At 43.1% G+C, this 19,077-nt stretch overlaps 1 protein-coding gene across 1 annotated transcript in view; it reads right to left on the bottom strand.

Annotated features, from left to right (window-relative positions):
• Positions 1 to 1,587: 1,587 nt before the first annotated feature.
• Positions 1,588 to 19,077, bottom strand: part of TMEM120B (transmembrane protein 120B) — a 37,809-nt gene continuing 20,319 nt past the window's right edge. Inside the window, exons 7-12 of the mRNA XM_065417818.1 lie at positions 10,302 to 10,367; positions 9,193 to 9,254; positions 8,462 to 8,554; positions 7,908 to 7,972; positions 3,759 to 3,827; positions 1,588 to 1,701 (exon numbers count right to left, since the gene is read on the bottom strand). Coding sequence (XP_065273890.1) covers positions 1,588 to 1,701; positions 3,759 to 3,827; positions 7,908 to 7,972; positions 8,462 to 8,554; positions 9,193 to 9,254; positions 10,302 to 10,367 — 469 coding nt within the window. The remainder of the gene's footprint in view (positions 1,702 to 3,758; positions 3,828 to 7,907; positions 7,973 to 8,461; positions 8,555 to 9,192; positions 9,255 to 10,301; positions 10,368 to 19,077) is intronic.

Here is a 19,077-nt window from a genome sequence, read left to right as displayed (position 1 = left end):
TTACATTTGCGGTTTTTGCCAGGATTCCTGTTAACAGCCTGAAAAATTCCAAAGGTCAGGTTATTAGGTTAGAAACAGTACATTTCCAGTCTTCTCTTCATTTGGTTGTGAATACAGCTGATAGAAAAATCCACCTTGGAGTGATCTATTTCCTTTGTGTTGTATGCTAATGGGATGCAGAGGTTTTGTTAACTTGAAATTGACCCCAAAACAAGCCTGCAAAAAATCCAAGGACCATTAAGATTCATGGAGGCCTTTACATACCTCCAAGCTTAAAATGGAATAATTTGTAAATCCAAAACAAAACAAGCTTTGGACATACTCCTCCTCTCTAGAGGCAGTATGCTCAGACTGAACATGAAGGGAAGGAGGGAAAACCTCCATTGCTCTATGGAAAAAGCTCTGATTCAGGAGCTACACAGCCCTCATTAGGTGGAAAAACATAGTAAGATGTGGATGTGTGTTTTCTTAACAAAGAGGGATAAATTTTTTTTTACTGCAAAGCAAGCTATAGCATATAGGCAAAAATTCAGTATACAGTACTCTAAAAAGCAATGCCTGAGATTGACAAATACAGTGGTACTAATTCTATTTACCTCATCCAGTGCACTAAGTGCCCCATAAAACAACTATGTAGGTGAAACCAAACACACAGTCGCTATGCTCTCGAATGAATTGCACACAGGAAAATAATAAGACAAAAACCACCATATCACCTGTGGGTGAACACTTTTCACAAATGAAATTAGAGGCCCAAGTGCTGCAATTACAGCCTTCGGTCAGAGCCATTTTCAGAAGAACATGGTTTTGGAAAACAATGGTAAAGGCAACATTTAAAAGAAGGTCTTGAAACAGCTCTGTGTTGTACTATTTATTTTGTGCGTTTTTCAGGGCTGACCAGATTACTTGATCTCTAGCTGAATATCACCAGGCTTCCTGCAAACAAAGCCAATAACAAAACAACATTTAAACCATTAACTTAAAAAAGTTTGTTCTTTAAATAGTTTTTAAAAAGTGTGCATAGCAGCATGGTACAAATATGGGCAAGTTTCACAGTACACACAGGTTAGCATAGGCCACTGAAAATGTAGTGTTTTAATTAACAGTTTTAGAAATAAACATTAGGTCTGCATTACTGGTTGACCTAAAACATTTTTAAAGTTTTACTAATGTAGTACCTGGAATTTCAGAAATAAAATAATGCTGGATCAAAAAACCCAACCCAAAAACAAAACAAGAGATGAAGGAACAGAATTACAGTAAATATCACTTTCTCCCTAGACTGGCGTTTGTTCTGGCAGGTGCATGCCACATTACTGCTGTATATACAAAGGAAAAACACCAAATGTGTTTTGTATTAAATATACTTAAATAATAGGGCTGCAGGCTGGAGAGCAGTGCTTGCATAATACTGTACAGCAGTCTGTGCTGGGAGAGTTCACATTCTTAGCATAACACGAACAGGATTTCTTCCAAGATTTATTTGCAATATAGCTGCGGTTTACCAGGTTCAGTCTGATAAATTATTTGCTAAGAGTGGAAAGAAGAGAGATCCCACATTTTAGTGTCCACCATTGCAACCCAGTTTCACAGTTTCTTCATTTCGTCTTTGTTTTTCTGAAGCTTAGTGTGCACCACTTTTAAAGTAGTAAGAAAGTTTCCAAGGAAGAGCAGCAGAAATGTGAGAGCCAGTACAAAAACCTGGGGGTGGGGGGGGAAAAAACAACACACAAAAGTGATGATCCATTTGTTAAAAATCTTCCAATTATGACAGCAGTTAGATTTGAAAGGGTTTTTTAAAATGATAAGGAGGTCCTGGCCATAAGTAACACATGCACAACCCCCCCCCCCGCCGCTAATATCAGGCAAACTCAATACTTGCCTTAAAAAGTGAGTCACTATATATGAAAGTTGTATACAAAATGACAGGTCTTCCCTTCGACATGGGTTCTATGGAAGGGGTTTATAGACTTTCCATGCAATAGGACAAAGTCTGATATATTGGGTGTTTTCCAGCTCCGACTTCTATTGTCCTATTTTATAACCAACAACATTTGTCCTTAAGATAAGGAGGTAACCAAATCTCATGCCTCAGATTGTACATAGAATTTGGGAAGGACTGTCCTGGTCTTTGCCCCACCACCAGACCTATGATTCTGTTAGCAGTAGTAGGGGCAATGGGCACATATAGAGGGAGAAGATCCTAGTCCAATATACAGAACTCACATGGATTATTCAGTTAACAGGTGTATTTAAATGGGATTTTACAGCCTTTAACAAAGTTTACTACATTTGTACACAGATTATTTTTAAACTACTTTACTGTCTGGGAGATGTCATGGTCCAGTTCAACTACTCTGAAGAAAGTGGAGTTGTTCATGCTTATGCCAGGGCTATATTTAGTCCCAAGCCTCAGCATATGTAGGAACGTCCATTTATATGAGAGGAACTACATGCATAAGAAGAAGATATCAAGCTAACACTGGAGGGTGCGTCCCTCCTTTTTTTACTAGGAAATAAAATCTGAATGCTAGATTGTGTGATGGAGCTAGGGCATGGGGCCTGCTGAATTGAAATAAAAAACCAAGCAGCAAAACAACAAAAACCAACAGCCCGCCACATGAGATTCCCTGCCTTACTGGGTGTGCAATGACTCCTCTAGATTTCATTTGGATTCACAGATTCAAAGGCCAGAAGGTATCAGAAGGTCTGACCTCCCTGTAGAACACAGGCCAAAGAACTCCCCAAATATTCCTTTTGAAGAAGAGTATATCTTATAGAGAAATGTCCATCTTGATTTAAAGATGGTTAGTGATGGAAAATCCACCATGACTCTTGGCAAATTGTTCCAGTGGTTAATTACTGTCACTAAGAATTTACACCTTATTTCCAATTTCTCTATTTTCAACTTCCAGACAGTGGATCATGTTAGACTTTTCTCTGCTAGACTGAAAGCCCATTATCAAATATTTGTTCCCCATTTAAGTACTTATAATCAAGTCACACTCCCTCAACCTCCTCTTTGTTAAACTAAATATACTGAGCTCTTTGAGTCTATCACTACAAGGCATGTTTTCTAATCCTTTAATTGTTCTCATGGCTCTTCTCTGAACCCGCTCCAATTTATCAACATCCTTCTTGAATTGTGGGCACCAGAACTGGACACAGCCTTCCAGCAGTGGTCACACCAGGGCCAAAAACAGAGGTAAAATATCCTCTCTACACCTATTTGAGATTGCCCTGTTTATACTCCCAGGATTGCATTAGCTTTTTTGGCCACAGAGTCACACTGGGAGTTCATGTTCAGTCGATTATCCACCACGATCCCCACATCTTTCAGAGTCACTACTTCCCAGGATAGAGTCCCCCTCATGTAAGTATGGTCTGCCTGATTCTTTGTTCCTAGATGTATACATTTCTATTTAGCCATATCAGAATGCATATTGTTTGCTTGAGCCCATCTTACCAAGCGATTCACATCATTCTATATTAAGATCAATACAAGCAACTGAATTCGAGAAAACATGTACATGTCGTTGGCAATGAGGAACACTAAGTAGAAAAGTGTCAGCATCCTTAAAGATATAGTAATAAAGTGGATACTGCCATATTCTTTATAGCTACCTTCTGTTTGGTATTGTATTCAACTGATACAAAGGAAGTTATTCTGACAAATTCTATGTCAATTTTCAGACTAAGGCATTTGGATCAATATGATAACATCAGAGTTCTTGTTTATTGTAAACAGAGTTACCTACCTGCCATTCTTTGCATTCCGTATGCCTAGACAGTTCAAAAAGTGTGATTGCATTATAGAGCTGCCAAAACTAAGAGAAGAGAGAGACCACTTCATTAAAAGATAATAAAAATAAAAATGATTGTTAAACAGTTTAGGCTGCTGTAAATTAGCAATTAGCACAGCAAGGGAAGCTACTTGACATGCTGGTGTGTCCTTTGGCAAAAGAAAAAAAAAAAATCTACTGAATTTGGAAGCCACAGCTATGCATGAAGTATGGGTAAGATACTTGTTGCTGACCATGAAGGATTATGTAAAACATTGCATAGATATTTATATTTGAGTCTGGTTCTTCAACAAGTCAGCACATTAACGTGACTCAGGCTTTTCATGCACAAGTGCATTCTATTGTATGATGTTCGTTTACAGGTGCATTCCCTGTGGGGGAGAGGGCTGATTTAAAAAAACTACAAAACAAAAACAGTAAAATTTAAGGTATCAAAAGAATTAAAATGTTTTAAAGAGTTTGAGATTGTTGTAGGAATTAGTCTTGAATGAACCACAGCAGCAGAGCAACATTGAGCCTCCCTGCTTTTAAAACAAATCAAGAATAATCAATTTCTCCCAGGTAGATTTTCCAATTGTAGTTTTATCTACAAGAAGGGAGGAATACTTCTACATTTTAAGTCCCTTTTCTTATTTAAAATTTTATACTGCACCCAGTATCACCATGTCATTACGTATGTATCCATGGCACATCTTTTGTACCACACGGTACACACTAAGACATGGTCCTGTCCCAGAGAGCTTAGAGTCTAAGGGCTTGAGTCTGCATTCGTTATGAGATTTCAGAGGTTACTCAAGTAAAGGATGGAGGATCGGTGCTTCAATTGGACACGGACAGTACAGGACAAATCTGTAATATACTGGAGAGCTACATGAAGGTCCAATCACAAAGTGGAGTGTAGTTTGTATTTATTGTTTTTAATTATACACTTCTTATGTTGGTGAATTATGGCTGAAATGCTCCATGGAAACTATCTTTAGAAGGTAGAATTTCAGCAAAGCAGAGTGATCAGATGGTATTCAAAGAAAGGGAGGGAACTTTAAGCATGAGGGGCAGCATAAAAGGGGATGTAGCTATGAGTGGGAGGGTACAAAAAGTGCATTTAGGAGCATAAGCAGTTGGGGGATGGAGGGGAGAATGAAGGCAGAAATCTAGGTGGTGGAGTCAGGCAGAGCTTTGAAAATGAGGTGCTTGAATTATTACATTGTGATGTATATTGCACAGGTTTTTGGGGTGTTTTTTAAACTTGCTAGCAGCTGGCATAGAGGCAAGGGGATATTTGATCTATGACCCACAACCATTGTGGAAGTAAATAAAATACCCCCAACCACCAAATAAAAATGAAGCCAGAGTGGGGGAGGGGGGAAATTTGTCCTCAAAGTAATAAAAGTGGATTCAGGGAGCCTGGAAAACTGCACAGCTGATCGAGAAACCAGGTGACCTGCCACCAAGAGGGACTGAAACTGTTCCTTACAGTTTTCAGGCAATTTGTTAATGAACTGAGACACTGCCTTCCCATCTGAATAGTTATACCAGGCCAAGAGAGCCTGGTGGTCAGCAATATGAAGATGTAACCTCCACCCCCCTACCCCCCCCCCCACACACCTTGAATAAACCTCTCTCCCTAAAAGGGGTTAACTGATTTGCATCCTTTTTTAGGGGGAGGGGAAGGGGGGGCAAACAGGGGACATAGCCTTAGCTTGACCTTGACAGTGCCTTTCATTTACCATGGCCACTCCCAGTGAGCATGGTGTGGGGTGTGAATAAACCTTCTCCAGCCCCTGGGATGGAACCTGGTATTTGTGCTCTATGCACTTAGCCATTGGTTGAACAGATGAGGGGGTTTGCCACAGTGACTTGATGGGCTGCATTATCATCTCATGTACAGGAAAGGCTGAAGTAGCTGGGTGCAAAACATCTATCAGCTTGTGAGGATTCTCCTCGACCAGCTCCATTTGAATGCCAAGAGATGCATCCATCCTTTTTAGTAACTTTATAGTCATCCAGAACCGGGGAGGAAGCTTCTGGTAGGAGCGCGTCATCCGGCGATGAGGATGACATATTCAGAGGAGGCAAGGCAGAAGCCTCCCGGGGCTGATCTTGCACTGCTGAGGCAGACTGCTGAGGCAGACTGCTGGCACAAGGCTGATTGGATGCTGTTCTGCACCAACCATTAGTGGTTCCTTGGTATCAGGTGGGAAGCCTCCCTTCTTGACGATCTGCTTCTATGAAGAAGCAGAGATGTTGATCTCGATGCTGGTGGTATTCCCCAAGGCATCCAATATGGCCAATGAGGTGGCTGACACAGTATCAGAAGCCAGTTATGCCTAGGCCAGGGTTCCCTATCCCTTGATCTGCCCTTGACAGAGCAATTTCTGTGAGAGTAGGAGGCGGCCCTGGACTCTCTTAAGTGGGAAACCTGACTTTGACTATGAGTAAAAATACTCCCAAATCCTAGGTGGTGTGGTACCAGGAGGAGTCCTCGGAGCCCAGGATCTACGTCAAGACTGCAGTACCAGTGGCAGCATTGAAGGCTTCCTAGACAGTGGTACCATGTGATGAGGTGGAGGTGCCATACCCTAGGCCTACTGAGGAGGCCAATGAGTGCGGTACCTGGCCTGAGACCGATGGGGCCATAACAGACCCTGACGTTGGTGCTGATGGCCATCGCACCTGTGATGGTGCCAGAAGAGGATCTTTGCCCTGAATCAGTGGCAATGGCAGAGTGGCACCGAAACGGACAGCTGCCCCACCATAAGCAGGGACGACTCATCTACAGCCATCACTCATGAGATGGCCCATCTCAACGGTCCAGGGGTGCATACAGGAGTCAACAGCTCAGCCCTATGAGAGGTACTGCAAACTAGTACAGGAAATGGCAAGCTGAAGGGCACGCACTGTATCTTCGGTACCAGAGTGGCCTTCCATTGCAGAGGAGGCCCGTACCCAGGACTTCAAAGAAGTCAGTGCGTTCTTATGCTTCAAAGGACAGGAATGGTCTGTGGTCTTGCGCCTCTAAAATAATGGCCCTGGTGAAGGGGATCTCCTATAGTCTGTCTGCTGGAGAGACCACGGAAGCATTCCTACAAGAGGTAGTCAATGAACTCCCTTGTGCCAAACGAGGGGGTTCCCTGACGCCAGGCAAAGGGCCATGAGAAGTTAGCTAAGGCTCTCTGCTTCTTGTTCTGGATTGGAAGCCACAGCAGATCAGACACCCATCTCTAATGTGACCCTCACCCAAGCATTTTAAATAGCAAGTCCTCAGGTCACTAATAGGCATTAGTTCATGGCAGCGGAAGCAGGGCTTAAAACCTGGAGACCTTGACATAAGTTCCCCCAGTACCGGGCAAGGCCCAGAATCCTGCTGTAGCCAAAGAAAATTAAATAAGTTAAAAAGAAAAAGGAAAAAAAAAAAAAGGATGTCCAAAGACTAAAAACAGTGAGTACCGCTAAATGAAAAAAGCTAACTATAAGTAACAGTTCACAGGGGAATGAGGCTGGAAAGCCCAGGAGTGCTCTGACTACTAGCCACAGAGGGTAAGAAGAACAAAAGGATGGGTGGGGTGGGTCGTGATTTATACCCTGGGCTCAGGGCAGGAGGAAGCCAGTGGACATATGGGGCTGCCTCTAAGGTTACCACTAGGGAAAACTCTCTGGCACTGATGCATGAGACATGCATACACCTACATAGCGTAAGGGACATATGCAATCACTAAAAGAGGGGGTGCCAGGTAACCAAACAGAAGAACTCCAATGGCAAACTCCTCTAATTACAAAGGTTAAAGGGCTTCTTCATGATCTCATACGGAAAAAAAAACAACCAGATGTATTTTCATTAGAAGAGAGCAAAATCTAGTGACTACAGGTTTCTGAAATAATCAGTGTTAAACTAGTCTTCCTACTTTCAACCATTTCATAACTGCTTTCTAAAAGGGATACTCAATTCCCAGTTCTGGAACACAGTTACCATATGCACTATGTGATCCAAGAGGCAACTTTGTGTTTTGCTACAATTACAGCACTAACAACTCTGAAAATCCCTGGTCTTTGTGTTCAAATAAAACAAATCAGTGAAATATGTAGGAGCCAGGTTCTCCAACTTACATGCCCAAAGAACAGGAAGGGAAGAAGAAAGGTCAGCCCTCGCCACATCCAAGACTGAAATCCTTCTGTAAAACCAGAACATTAGGAGACACAAATAAATTAGTACCTACAGGCCCACCACTCTCCTGCACCATCATCTGTTATTACTTTCTATGTCTTCTTCAGATAAGATGTTCAGGACAAGGAGCTCTACATTTTATGTAAACCACCCTGGATGCCTATGGCTATACATAAGACGACAAATAACAAAGATAGAATTTTTACATTTAAGATTACAAAGCCTTCAAAATATCAGTTTAATACGATCCTTTTTGTCCAACATAACAACAAAAGGGTCATAAATCATTTAGTTTCAGTCTCCTGTTGCTAACACCTACATACTCAAAATGATCAGGGCAGGATAGTGGAATGATGCTGGGAAGGCTTTGAGATAGCCTGTTTTCACTTCCACAGAGTTTTTGAGAAATCACATTTAAAACTTTAAGTCAATTAGCTGCTGAATGTAAATTAAATGGTTTTTGTAAAACTAAATTAGGGGTTACAAAAACACCCACCTACTGTAAGATCCAAGTGGTTTCTTTTCCCTAATGCACGGAGTCTGTAAAGGCAGCCACTTTGATAATAATATTGTAGGAACTGTACACAGCCTGGAAAACAAAGGAATTATTCATTTTAGTTGAAACTGGACGAGAGAAAACAAAATCATGTTGCAGTGGCTACTCTAACACGAACAGTAAGAAGAGTTAATTCATTATTATCTGCGATCTTAGGCCTGGTCCACACTAAAAAGTTAGGTCGACCCACCTACATGGCTCAGAGGTGTGAAAAATCCATACCCCAGAATGATGTAGTTAAACTGGTCTAACCCACCCCCCCCCAGTTTAAATAGAATTCTTCAACTGACCTAGTGCTATCAACATAGCTACTGCCTCTCGGTGGCACAGGTAGTGTCTATAGTGAAGCACTATAACAGTCAACCGTAGACAAGCCCTTAGTTTAATACTAATATGATATACCTATCTCATAGAGCTGGAAGGGACCCTGAAAGGTCATCGAGTCCAGCCCCCTACCTTCACTAGCAGGACCAAGTACTCATTTTGCTCCATCCCTAGGTGGCCCCCTCAAGGATTGAATTCACAACCCTGGGTTTAGCAGGCCAATGCTCAAACCACTGAGCTCTCGCTCTCTCTCCCCCTCCACCCCCCAGGGAACCTTAGTATTTAAGAGGCAGAAGGGTAGAGAATCCATATTTTATTCAAGAATTAACAAGGTAAGATATACTTACTCTGAAAAATTGAAAACGCTAAAAATTGATTGCGAAACATTTGATACATGAGTCCATCTGGCCTGATAGAGAGGGGGGTAAAAAAGAAAAGATTCACACTTTTGGTTTAATAAGAAATACAAAAACTAATATAAAGTTCCTTCTCCCTATTTCAGTCAAGTCTGAGCCCATCAGTGAATGACATAAGCAGTTATTCTTGTTATGCAGTGCGGCCCACTAGGCTGCAGATCTCAGCTTGTGGCAAAGCATATGTCAAAGCTTATGATGTCAGTAAATGTCTAAACATCACAACCCTGGGTTGTAGGCAACTTATCTCATTGGGTTTCCCTGGGTTTTTTTCTCTAACTGGGAATGTTGCCTTTTCTTGTTAATTAAATGGCAATATTCTATAGCCAATGATCAAATCATTAAGCAATATTTGCAAAAAAACAATCAAAATAGGTGTGTGCACCTGAGGGGAGAAGTAATTTTTTTTATTGTTTTAATAAAAACTTTGTTCCTGTGGTTTTAATAAAGAAGTTAAATAGTGACTGAAATAAAAGGATTTTTATATTAAACATATATAAAAAAAGATTATAAGTGAGACTATTTTAATCAAGGTTTTGTTAAATTACACAAAACAACATTCAAATTGTTTGCATGATCACCCTAACTAGGAGATAAAAATTAAACCCAACCCAAAACCACGAGTTTGAATGTTTACTTTTATAATCTGGGTTCAGTAAAATGAAAGTAAAAAACCCAAAGATTTATTGAATATAATTAATGTCATTTATTGTCTATATAGAGAGATTTATCTGCTTGTTCTTTAATATAAATTTCTTAGCTCTTTATATAGAGCAGCAAATCAGGGAGATTCAGACATTTTGCTGCCCCCATTACAGCTACTGAGCTGTTGTTTTAATAAAGCTGTAACTGAACTCTCCAGTAGTTCTATATTTATCATTCCAAATGTCACACCAGAGAAAACATATAAGGCACAAAGCTACAGCAAGTGCTTGGAAAGACACATTTATACCAGGTCACTTTAGACGCGTCTGAGGAGGGTTTAAAACCGTTAATGTAAACCCTCAATGAAAATCTGTCAGCAGAGTAAAGAGAAAACTTACCATGTTAACATTACTCCAGATAGAAATGTGGAGACATAATGATGAGACACCCACCAGCCCTTAATCCTTAAAAAGAAAAAAGAAAAACCAAAACAGGTAATTAAGAAGGACAGTGGCGAGGAAAGTCACAAATATGCACCTTAAATATAAAGCCAGTCTTTCAATATTGAGATGGAACGTGACTGGCATAAACTGGAGAAAGTTATCAGTCTGAGCAGAATGTGCTAAAATAGTTTGGCCAGGTCAGTACTAATCATTTCTTGAGCTAGGATAAAAAAAATCAATCAGTATAAAATAAGTGAGGTTTGAAAACCAGGAACATCACACAGTCTTGAGTCAAAACAATCTACCACTGTGAGATTAAATACATAGTCTATTCAATGTTACTGGGAGGCAAAAGCAGCCATTGTTTTATCTCTACAGTTCACAACTGTAACGGTCAATGAAATTGCAAGAAATACCAAGAAAGCCCACAGTTCCCATTCACTCTCAGTCACAAAAAAAACACCAGTGAGCAGCAGACTTAATCCTCCCCAACCAGATCCCATCAGGAGTAACATTCCAATGGCTCTCAATTCTGGGTTCAGACCATTGGCCTCTCCATTTTCCTCAGCATACATAATGGATATATTTTGTCAGTAATGCTCTCAGAGGTCACTGAACCCCACCCCACATTTTAATTATGTAATAATAGCAGAGAGTAATTTGAAGTCTGAGTAAGCACCGTTACCTACCTCTCTCTCACACACACACACACACACACACACACACCCCCGATCAGCCTAGAGGGAGAATGCCCTCTTCTGGGCCACCACCTGCCTAACCAGCAACATCCATGCAAGCCTTAGGCCTGCAAGCTACTTTATTTTAGAGGATGCGATACAAGTGACTGTGTGCAGCAGGAAACAGTGATGTTCAGAGAGAGAACCCACACACCCACACCCACACCCACAGGAAAGGGATGTGATGTTCAGAGGCAGAACCTACCCTCCCACCCCCACCCCCACACACCTTATTTTTCTAACTGATATTTCACAAGTTGCATCAGCAACACACTACGGGAACTCATCAGGTGAGTGAGTGAGAGGGCATGGCTACACTACACTTTGCTGACAAAAGTTACGGTGGTCTAAAGCCGCCGCAGTTAGGTACATCGCTTGTGCGTGTGCATACTTGGCGCCTTGCACTGGCACTGCAAGTACTCACCAGGAGTGCTTGTGTCAATGCACACCACAGTGCACCATGAGTAAGTATCCCAGCATGCAACTCACCACCATCCACCACACTGTCTTTTGGGAAGTTTTGGCAATGCATGGTGGGGCAGAAACAAGTTACACAGGAGACTAGGAGGAAGAGGTCAACTTCCCAGCATCCAACTTTCTCCACCCCACATCGTCGCTATCACGTAATTTGTGCCACTTTTGAAAGTGCCACGAACACACACAGGACTTGTTGCTGTCCAACACGTGTGACAGAAGCCTGGAGCCTGCACAGCTCTGCACTCGTCATGAGCACTGCAAGCACAAGACGCACAATCCTCCAGTATTTGCTGAACGACAAGAAGTACCACGGGGAACAGGACAACGTCCTGGACGTCAGATTGCTGTGGGACACAGTAAGAACCAATTCAAGATTGTTGGTGGCATTCACAGAACAGGTGCAAATGGTGGAGCACCGCTTCTGGGCCCGACAAATGAGCACTGACTGGTGGAATCACATCATAATGAAGATTTGGGATGATGAGCAGTGGCTTCAAAACTTTCGGATGCACAAGACCACATTCCTGGATCTGTGTGCTGAGTTCAACCCAGCCCTCCAGTGCAGGGACACCACCATGAGAATTGCGCTGACAATGGAGAACCGAGTGGCGATCGCACTATAGAAACTTGCAACGCTGGATTGCTGCTGTGAGAAATCATTTTGGAGTTGGAAAATCCACGGGGGGGGGGGGGGGGGAAATCACTGTCATGCAAGTGTGAAGGGCCATTAATAGTCTTCTGCTACACATGACTGACTCTTGGCAACGTGCAGGACAAAAATAGATGGATTTTCAGCAATGAGGTTCCCGAACTGTAGTGGAGCAATGGACAGCATGCATATCCCTATTCTGGCACCACACTCCTTTGCCACAGAGTAATCAACAGAAAGCTATTTTTCTGTGGTTATGCAAGCTCTCGTGGATCACTGGGGACACTTCACTGACATCAGTGTTGGCTGGTCAGGAAAGGCACATGATGTTTGCACCTTTAAGAATACAGGACTGTTCAGAAAGCTACAGGCAGGGACTTTCCCCACTGGCGGATCACCTTTGGTGATGCTGAAATGCCAATAGTGATCCTGGGGGTCCCAGTCTACCACTTACTCCCCTAGCTCATGAAGCCGTACACCATACACCTCAACAACACCGAGGAAAGATTCAACTACCGGCTCAAGCAGGCGCAAAATGACAGCCGAATGTGCTTTTGGTAGACTGAAGTGATGCTGGTGTTGTTTACTCACAAGATTGGATGTCAGTGAGAAAAATATCACAATGGTTACAACTGCCCACTGGGTCCTGCAGAATGTCTGTGATGCAAAGGGAGAAAAGTTGCTGCCAGGGTGGAGGGCACAGGTGGAATGGCTGTCTGCTGAGTTTGAACAGCCAGATACAAGACTATCAAAAAAGCTCAACACGGAGCTACACAGCACTTAACAAGAGTCACAATAATGTGTTGTGGTGTACTGTGCTCTGCCTGGCCCTGAAGTTTGGGAACCTGTTAAGAACTGTGTGGCACTTGGTGCATTACCAGTGTTGTATTCATAGATGCGCACCTATTACTTTTGTGGTGCAGGCTGTACATTTATGATTATTACACTGTGTTTGAAATATCTCATAGGATCAATGACAAAGTGTACAATCACAAGTAAGTGGGTGCTTTCAGGACTGCCAGCCATTCTCCCAGGATTTATTTTCCAAATAATAATTTTATTGAGTAACAACACTTCAGAAAAAAATCTGTGAAAGTTAAAAGCAAATATATTACAACCGTAATCAATTTATGGAACAGAGCATAAAGAAGGGGATGGAACATTCATGTCCATGTTAACTATACATACAGCAACTGTAGCTGAAGTTGTGTTTGTCCGGGATGTCTCCCCGTGTGTAGGGGGTAGGGATGCGTCCCTGATGCCACGTGGAATGTTGAGGGGGTGTAGGGAGTTGCTATACTGGAGTTCTCCATGGACTGCAAAGGGAGATGAGCCTGGGATTGCAGACCCTGTAGGTCCACTAGTGTCTGCAGCATCTGTGTTTGCTGTCGGAGAAGCTCCATTACGTCCTGGTGTTTCTCCCTAGAGTCTGCAATATTCATCCTCCAGGGCCTCTGTTCACGGTCTGATGCAGCTCTGGCTTCCAGGATCTCATTGAAATGGTCATCCTGGGTTGTCTTTTTCTCCTTCTGCCCTCAAGCAGCTGCAGATAAAACAGACAGAGGTGACTATACTGACAACGGTACAACAGAAAGCAAAAGTTAAAGTTCAGAACTCCCTTCCTTTGCTCTCGTAAAATTTTAAACAAAACATGCTTATTGACCCTTCTGCTTCGGAGTGCTTGTGCATGGCCCCACTCACATGGTGAGTATGGCTGGCCAGGGCTGAGGGAAATGAGGTGGGAATGGCCCACTGAACACTGTCACCACTTTCCACAGGTGATGGTGATTTCAGCTGATCTCACACTTCTGAGAGTAACAAAGGCACGGACAACATAGTTGCTGCTGGCGTTCCAAAGCCGTCTGGGCCAGTATGCTGCTAACCTGTCTATGAAATGGTGCCTGCCAAAGTTATCACTGACTGGCATGGAAAAGGATCCTTCCTCAGAGGAAGAAATAAGGCTGCCATCCTTAGAAACCTTTCAGAGAAGATTGCAAAGTACCTCCGTGGAAGTTTCATTGAGATCTCTCAGGAGAATTCGAGGGACAACCCCAGGTACATAAACTGCTCCATAAGGAGTCCCCTGCCTAACTCCACGGGGGAATGAAAAGCAGGTGTTACCTGTTGTACCACTAGCTCTTTTAGTACGAATAAAAGAAAGGAAAGTCGATAGCTATGTCCTGCTAAGTTGGGGGCACCATCACTGTAATGGGAAATACATTTACACACTTACCCAAGGTTCTTTCCCCTGTATCAGGTTCACCTGTACTCGACTGCCAGGACTGACTAGACCGTGGAGTCTCAAACAGGTCCTGGCTCACAGCACAGCTCAACAATCTCCCCGCTCACGGTCGCACGTCCCCCATCCTCCCTCTTCTCCTCCTCTTCCTCACTGTTCACACCAGGGGCCAATGACTCAGGCTCCTTGGAGACGTGCAAGATGCTGGTGGGGTTTCCTCCAAGTACAGCATGCAGTTCTTTGTAAAAGTGGCAGGTCTGTGGCTCAGCATCAAGTTGACTATTGGCCTCCCTGGCTTTCTGGTATGCCTGCCACAATTTCTTCACTTTCGCACAGCACTGCTGCTGCTCCCTGTCAAACCTTTTCTCCTGCATCCCCCATTCAATCTGCTCATAGACGTCCACGTTTCTATGGCTGATTTGTGACTGTGCCTTGTTTGCTTCTTTACAGTGCATAACAAAGGCCTGAAATGGTTTGGGGGTTATTTTTATTTAAAAAAAAAAAAAAAAAAACAGTAGAAATCCAGGACATGTCTGCCCTGTTTTCCCTAGAAGACTTTATAGACAACTGGGGAACTGGTAGGATGACATCAGAGATGTCATCAAAGTGAAACCTAGTTCAAAAGAAGTTAAACAATATTTATTCAGACTGTTTTAAAACTCTGAATTAAACAAACAGTCTTGGGAGCAAAGATCTGTGGTAAAGATTTAACATCTCTGCTTCAATTAAAGGCAGGTAAAAGTCACAATCCACATCTGAGACCTCCAGTGATTGCCCATCCAACCAGGGAACACCAACCTTAATGTTCCTGAAATTTAAGACAAAATGCAAGCAGAAATACAAAGAACTACCAAAAAAAAAAGAAAAAAAAAAAGACACCTTTGAAATTCTTTATTAGAAAGCATGCCCCATTCCCCCAACCACCATGTGCAGCTGATATTTAAGGGTTAAACCTCTTAATGTAAACCACATGCCATTTGATATCATTAATGGTCTAGAGCAGAGGTTTTCAAACTTTTTTTCTGGTGACCCAGTTGAAGAAAATTGTTGATGCCCATGACCTAATGGAGCTAGGGATGAGAGGCTTCGGGTGTGGGAGGGGCTTAGGGCTGGGGCAGAGGGTTGGGGTGCAGGGGTGAGGACTGCAGGGATGATGGGTTTGGGCTGCAGGGGTGGGGTCTGGGTTTGGGGGGCTCAGGGCTGGGGTGCGGGAGGGGGTCAGGGCTCTGGATTGGGATGCAGGCTCTGGGGTGGGGCCAGGGATGGGGCTCTGGGCTTGGGGGGGTCTCAGGGCTGGGGCAGGAGATTGGGGTGCATGGTTGGGGCGCAGTCTTACCTCAGGCGGCTCTTGGTCAGCGGCACAGTGGGGGTGCGGAGGCAGGCTTCCTGCCTGTCCTGACACCGCGGACCACGCTGTGCCCTGGAAGCAGCCAGCAGCAGGTCCGGCTCCTAGGTGGAGGCGCGCGCAAGTGGCTCCACATGGCTCTCGCCGCAGGCACCGCCCCCCACCAGATCCCATTGGCCAGGAAGCAGCCAATGGGAGTGCAGAGCAGGTGCTCAGGGCAGGGGCAGCCTGCAAAGCCCTGTGGCGCCCCCCTCACCTTGGAGCCAGACCTGCTGCTGGCCACTTCCGGGGCGCAGTGCAGTGTCAGAAAAGGTAGGGACTAGCCTGCCTTAACCAGGCAGCACCGCCGACTGGACTTTTAAACGGCCCGGTCAGCTGTGCTGACCAGAGGCACCGCGACCCAGTGCCTTACATTCCGTGACCCAGTACTGGGTCATGACCTGCAGTTTGAAAACCACTAGTCTAGAGACAACTGCTTTCCTGAAATGAAACTAGAAGCAAAATAGAAGGATTTTTTTTTTTTTTTTTTTTTTTTTTAAACAGTACTGTGGCTACATTTGTTATTTTAGGCCAGTATGCTGGTACTTCTAAATAATTGTTGCTACAATCCTGTGATTATATTCAGTTTTGTAGCTTCACCTGTAATACGGATTAATCTGGATGAATCATCTCTGAAGACAGCAAGCAATTGTATTAGCTAATTAGGCATGAGTTTCCCCAGAAATGTTTTGTGCGCACACCCCTCAACCACCACTCCGTATGGAGATTTCCTGCCTCTCATTTTTAGTATGTAACAGGAGAAATGACTTTAGTACAAGGCTTTGGAAAAGTGACTGATTGAGATAAATGGCCATAAACTCCTCCCAGTTGGTCATTAAATCCCAGTAAACATTCTGTACCTCATTCATTACTGCTTAATTATATGTATGCTGTGCTGTCAACACAAATCTTCTACCACCACCATTTTATTTGGTTTACTCATGTATTAAGTTCAATTAAGAGGGAGTTTATAAGCCATTTGGTTCCCCAGGGTGGTGTTTATTGGACAAGGATGCACAAGTGAAGTTGAAGTAAAGTGGTTTTGCTTATTCAAAGTGTGGCAAACAAGCCAAATTAGAGAGAGAACTAATTAATACAGCAGTAGTGTGTGTGTGTGTGTGTGTGCGTGTGTGCACACGCGTGTGTATTCATTATCAAGATTGTGTGTGTGTTTTCCCTTTCCCTAGTGAGGGCCAATCTACAACGGATGAGTAGCAAAACAGCAGGGGGCCATCAGATCTGACTTCACAAGCAATAATGTGTCTCTGTTACACCAGTGTACATAAGAAATAATGAAGTTAGAGTAACACCAGTGTAAAACTGGTGTGAGAAGAAGGCAGCGACCCAATTATTGTCCTTTCTAGCCAGGCACTTGAGGAATGTGAGTTGGCTGGCTACTAGGACATTGGGAGAGGTCCTGAAATGGCACTAGGTATAACCACTGCTAAAAGTGCATGCAGCACATCTCAGCATTTGCACTGGTTTATTACAGATGTCTTGTGGAATATACACAGGGCTTAAAACAACAAAGTCAGGCAAAAAGTCATCTTGCAGAGTGTTGTTTCATGTCTCATGGAGCTTTTGTTTGTTTTTTAATGGCTATATTTCCAGCCATAAGAAGGGGAATGAAGGACATCCCTAGTTCAAAGGCACTATTAGTAATGCTTCTTTGGAATGCTGTAGGACTGAGGATGCAACTACAATTTCCACCACTCAGACGAGGGAATCTGAACATTGAGGGGGAGGGGTCATGACGTCAGGTCCCCTAGAAGTGCAAGGTTATTCCCTACTATGGTTTGACTGAAAAGGACGCTGTCAACTTGATTTATCTTAAATTGACTGATTGTCACCTGTTTTTGGTTTTTTAGGAGGGGGAGGAGGGCAGATTCTGTTTTGTTTTTTTAATTCGCTGCTCTAAATACTATGAAATTATTTTTTTAAATTCCTTTGAAATAAGATTCAAGAGATTTTTCTGCTCCTCCATTAATGTTTATAAAAGTCTCTTCATCAAAAGAGAGACTGACTAACTAGAAGGGGAACAGTGAAACTGGCTACTCACAAAGTGCTGTCAAATGCATTAAATAACTAAATTGAAAAACAGAAAAATTTTGATGTGTGTTTTTTCAGTTATAGTAATGTTCCACTTATTAGTAGCATCTAGCACTATAGTTAGTCACACCTAAGTATATATTTTGGGGAACACTAGCGGTTTTCATGTTGATGATGTAACTTGAATTGGCAATACTGGAAACTTCCAAAGAGCAACTCCAGCTATAAATGAATCTGCAAATAATTTAGGATATTTATATTGAAAGCATACATTTTTAAAGCGGAAACATTAGATAAACAATTTAGACTATGAGGCTATTTAAAGAAATAGTGTTTGGGGGCTTTTGTTTATTTTTAATTTCTAACAGGTGTGTACTATTTTTACCTCTTAAATTATATCCACTTTAACATCCAATTTTCCCCCCCTCCTCCTCCACCATTGTAGTTTAGATTTATGTTTTGCTACCTATCAAGAAGTGGAAATGTGTTCATTATCTATTTCTGCAACCAGATAAGTCACATTACAAAATCCAGATCACAGTTAGGCTTCTCTGCATTCTTTTTAGTATGGAATCAGAGTTTCTTCTGTGATTTTAAAAGAAGGGTGAGAGATATTAATGTAGTTCCAAAATTACAAGGATTCTGGAAAGTTACAAAAATACAGTCTTCTCTGTAGGCTTTTCACTAAGATCACGTGTAGCTTTTGGCTAAGATCAAGTGTCGTCTCAGAGAATGTATACATTATTAAATTATGGGGGAGGCATCTAACATCTGCAGGGAGACGGAATCAGTGATGCAGATGATCTTCAGCTATGTCTTATGCTTACAATAGTGTCACCTTAGACCAGGGATGAGCAAACTTTTTGGCCCAAGGGCCACATCTAGGTATGGAAATGTATGGCGGGCCATGAATGCTCATGAAATTGGGGGGTGGAGTGCAGGGGGGGAGGGGGGGGAAGGGCTCCAGCTGGGGGTGAGGGCTCTGGGGTGGGGTTGGGGATGAGGGGTTAGAGGTGCAGTAGGGTGCTCTGGGCTGGGATCAAGGGGTTCGGAGGATCAGGGTTGGGGCAGGGGGTTGGGGTGCAAGAGGGGGGTCGGGGTGCAGGCTCCGGGCAGCTTACCTCAAGCAGCTCCCAGAAGCTGCAGCATGTCCCCACTCTGGCTCCTACGCAGAGGCGCGGCCAGGTGGCTCTGCG

This window comes from Emys orbicularis, chromosome 16 (assembly GCF_028017835.1).
Source record: "Emys orbicularis isolate rEmyOrb1 chromosome 16, rEmyOrb1.hap1, whole genome shotgun sequence".
Taxonomy (NCBI): Eukaryota; Metazoa; Chordata; order Testudines; family Emydidae; genus Emys; species Emys orbicularis.
This window is presented reverse-complemented; position numbering and strand designations above follow the sequence as displayed.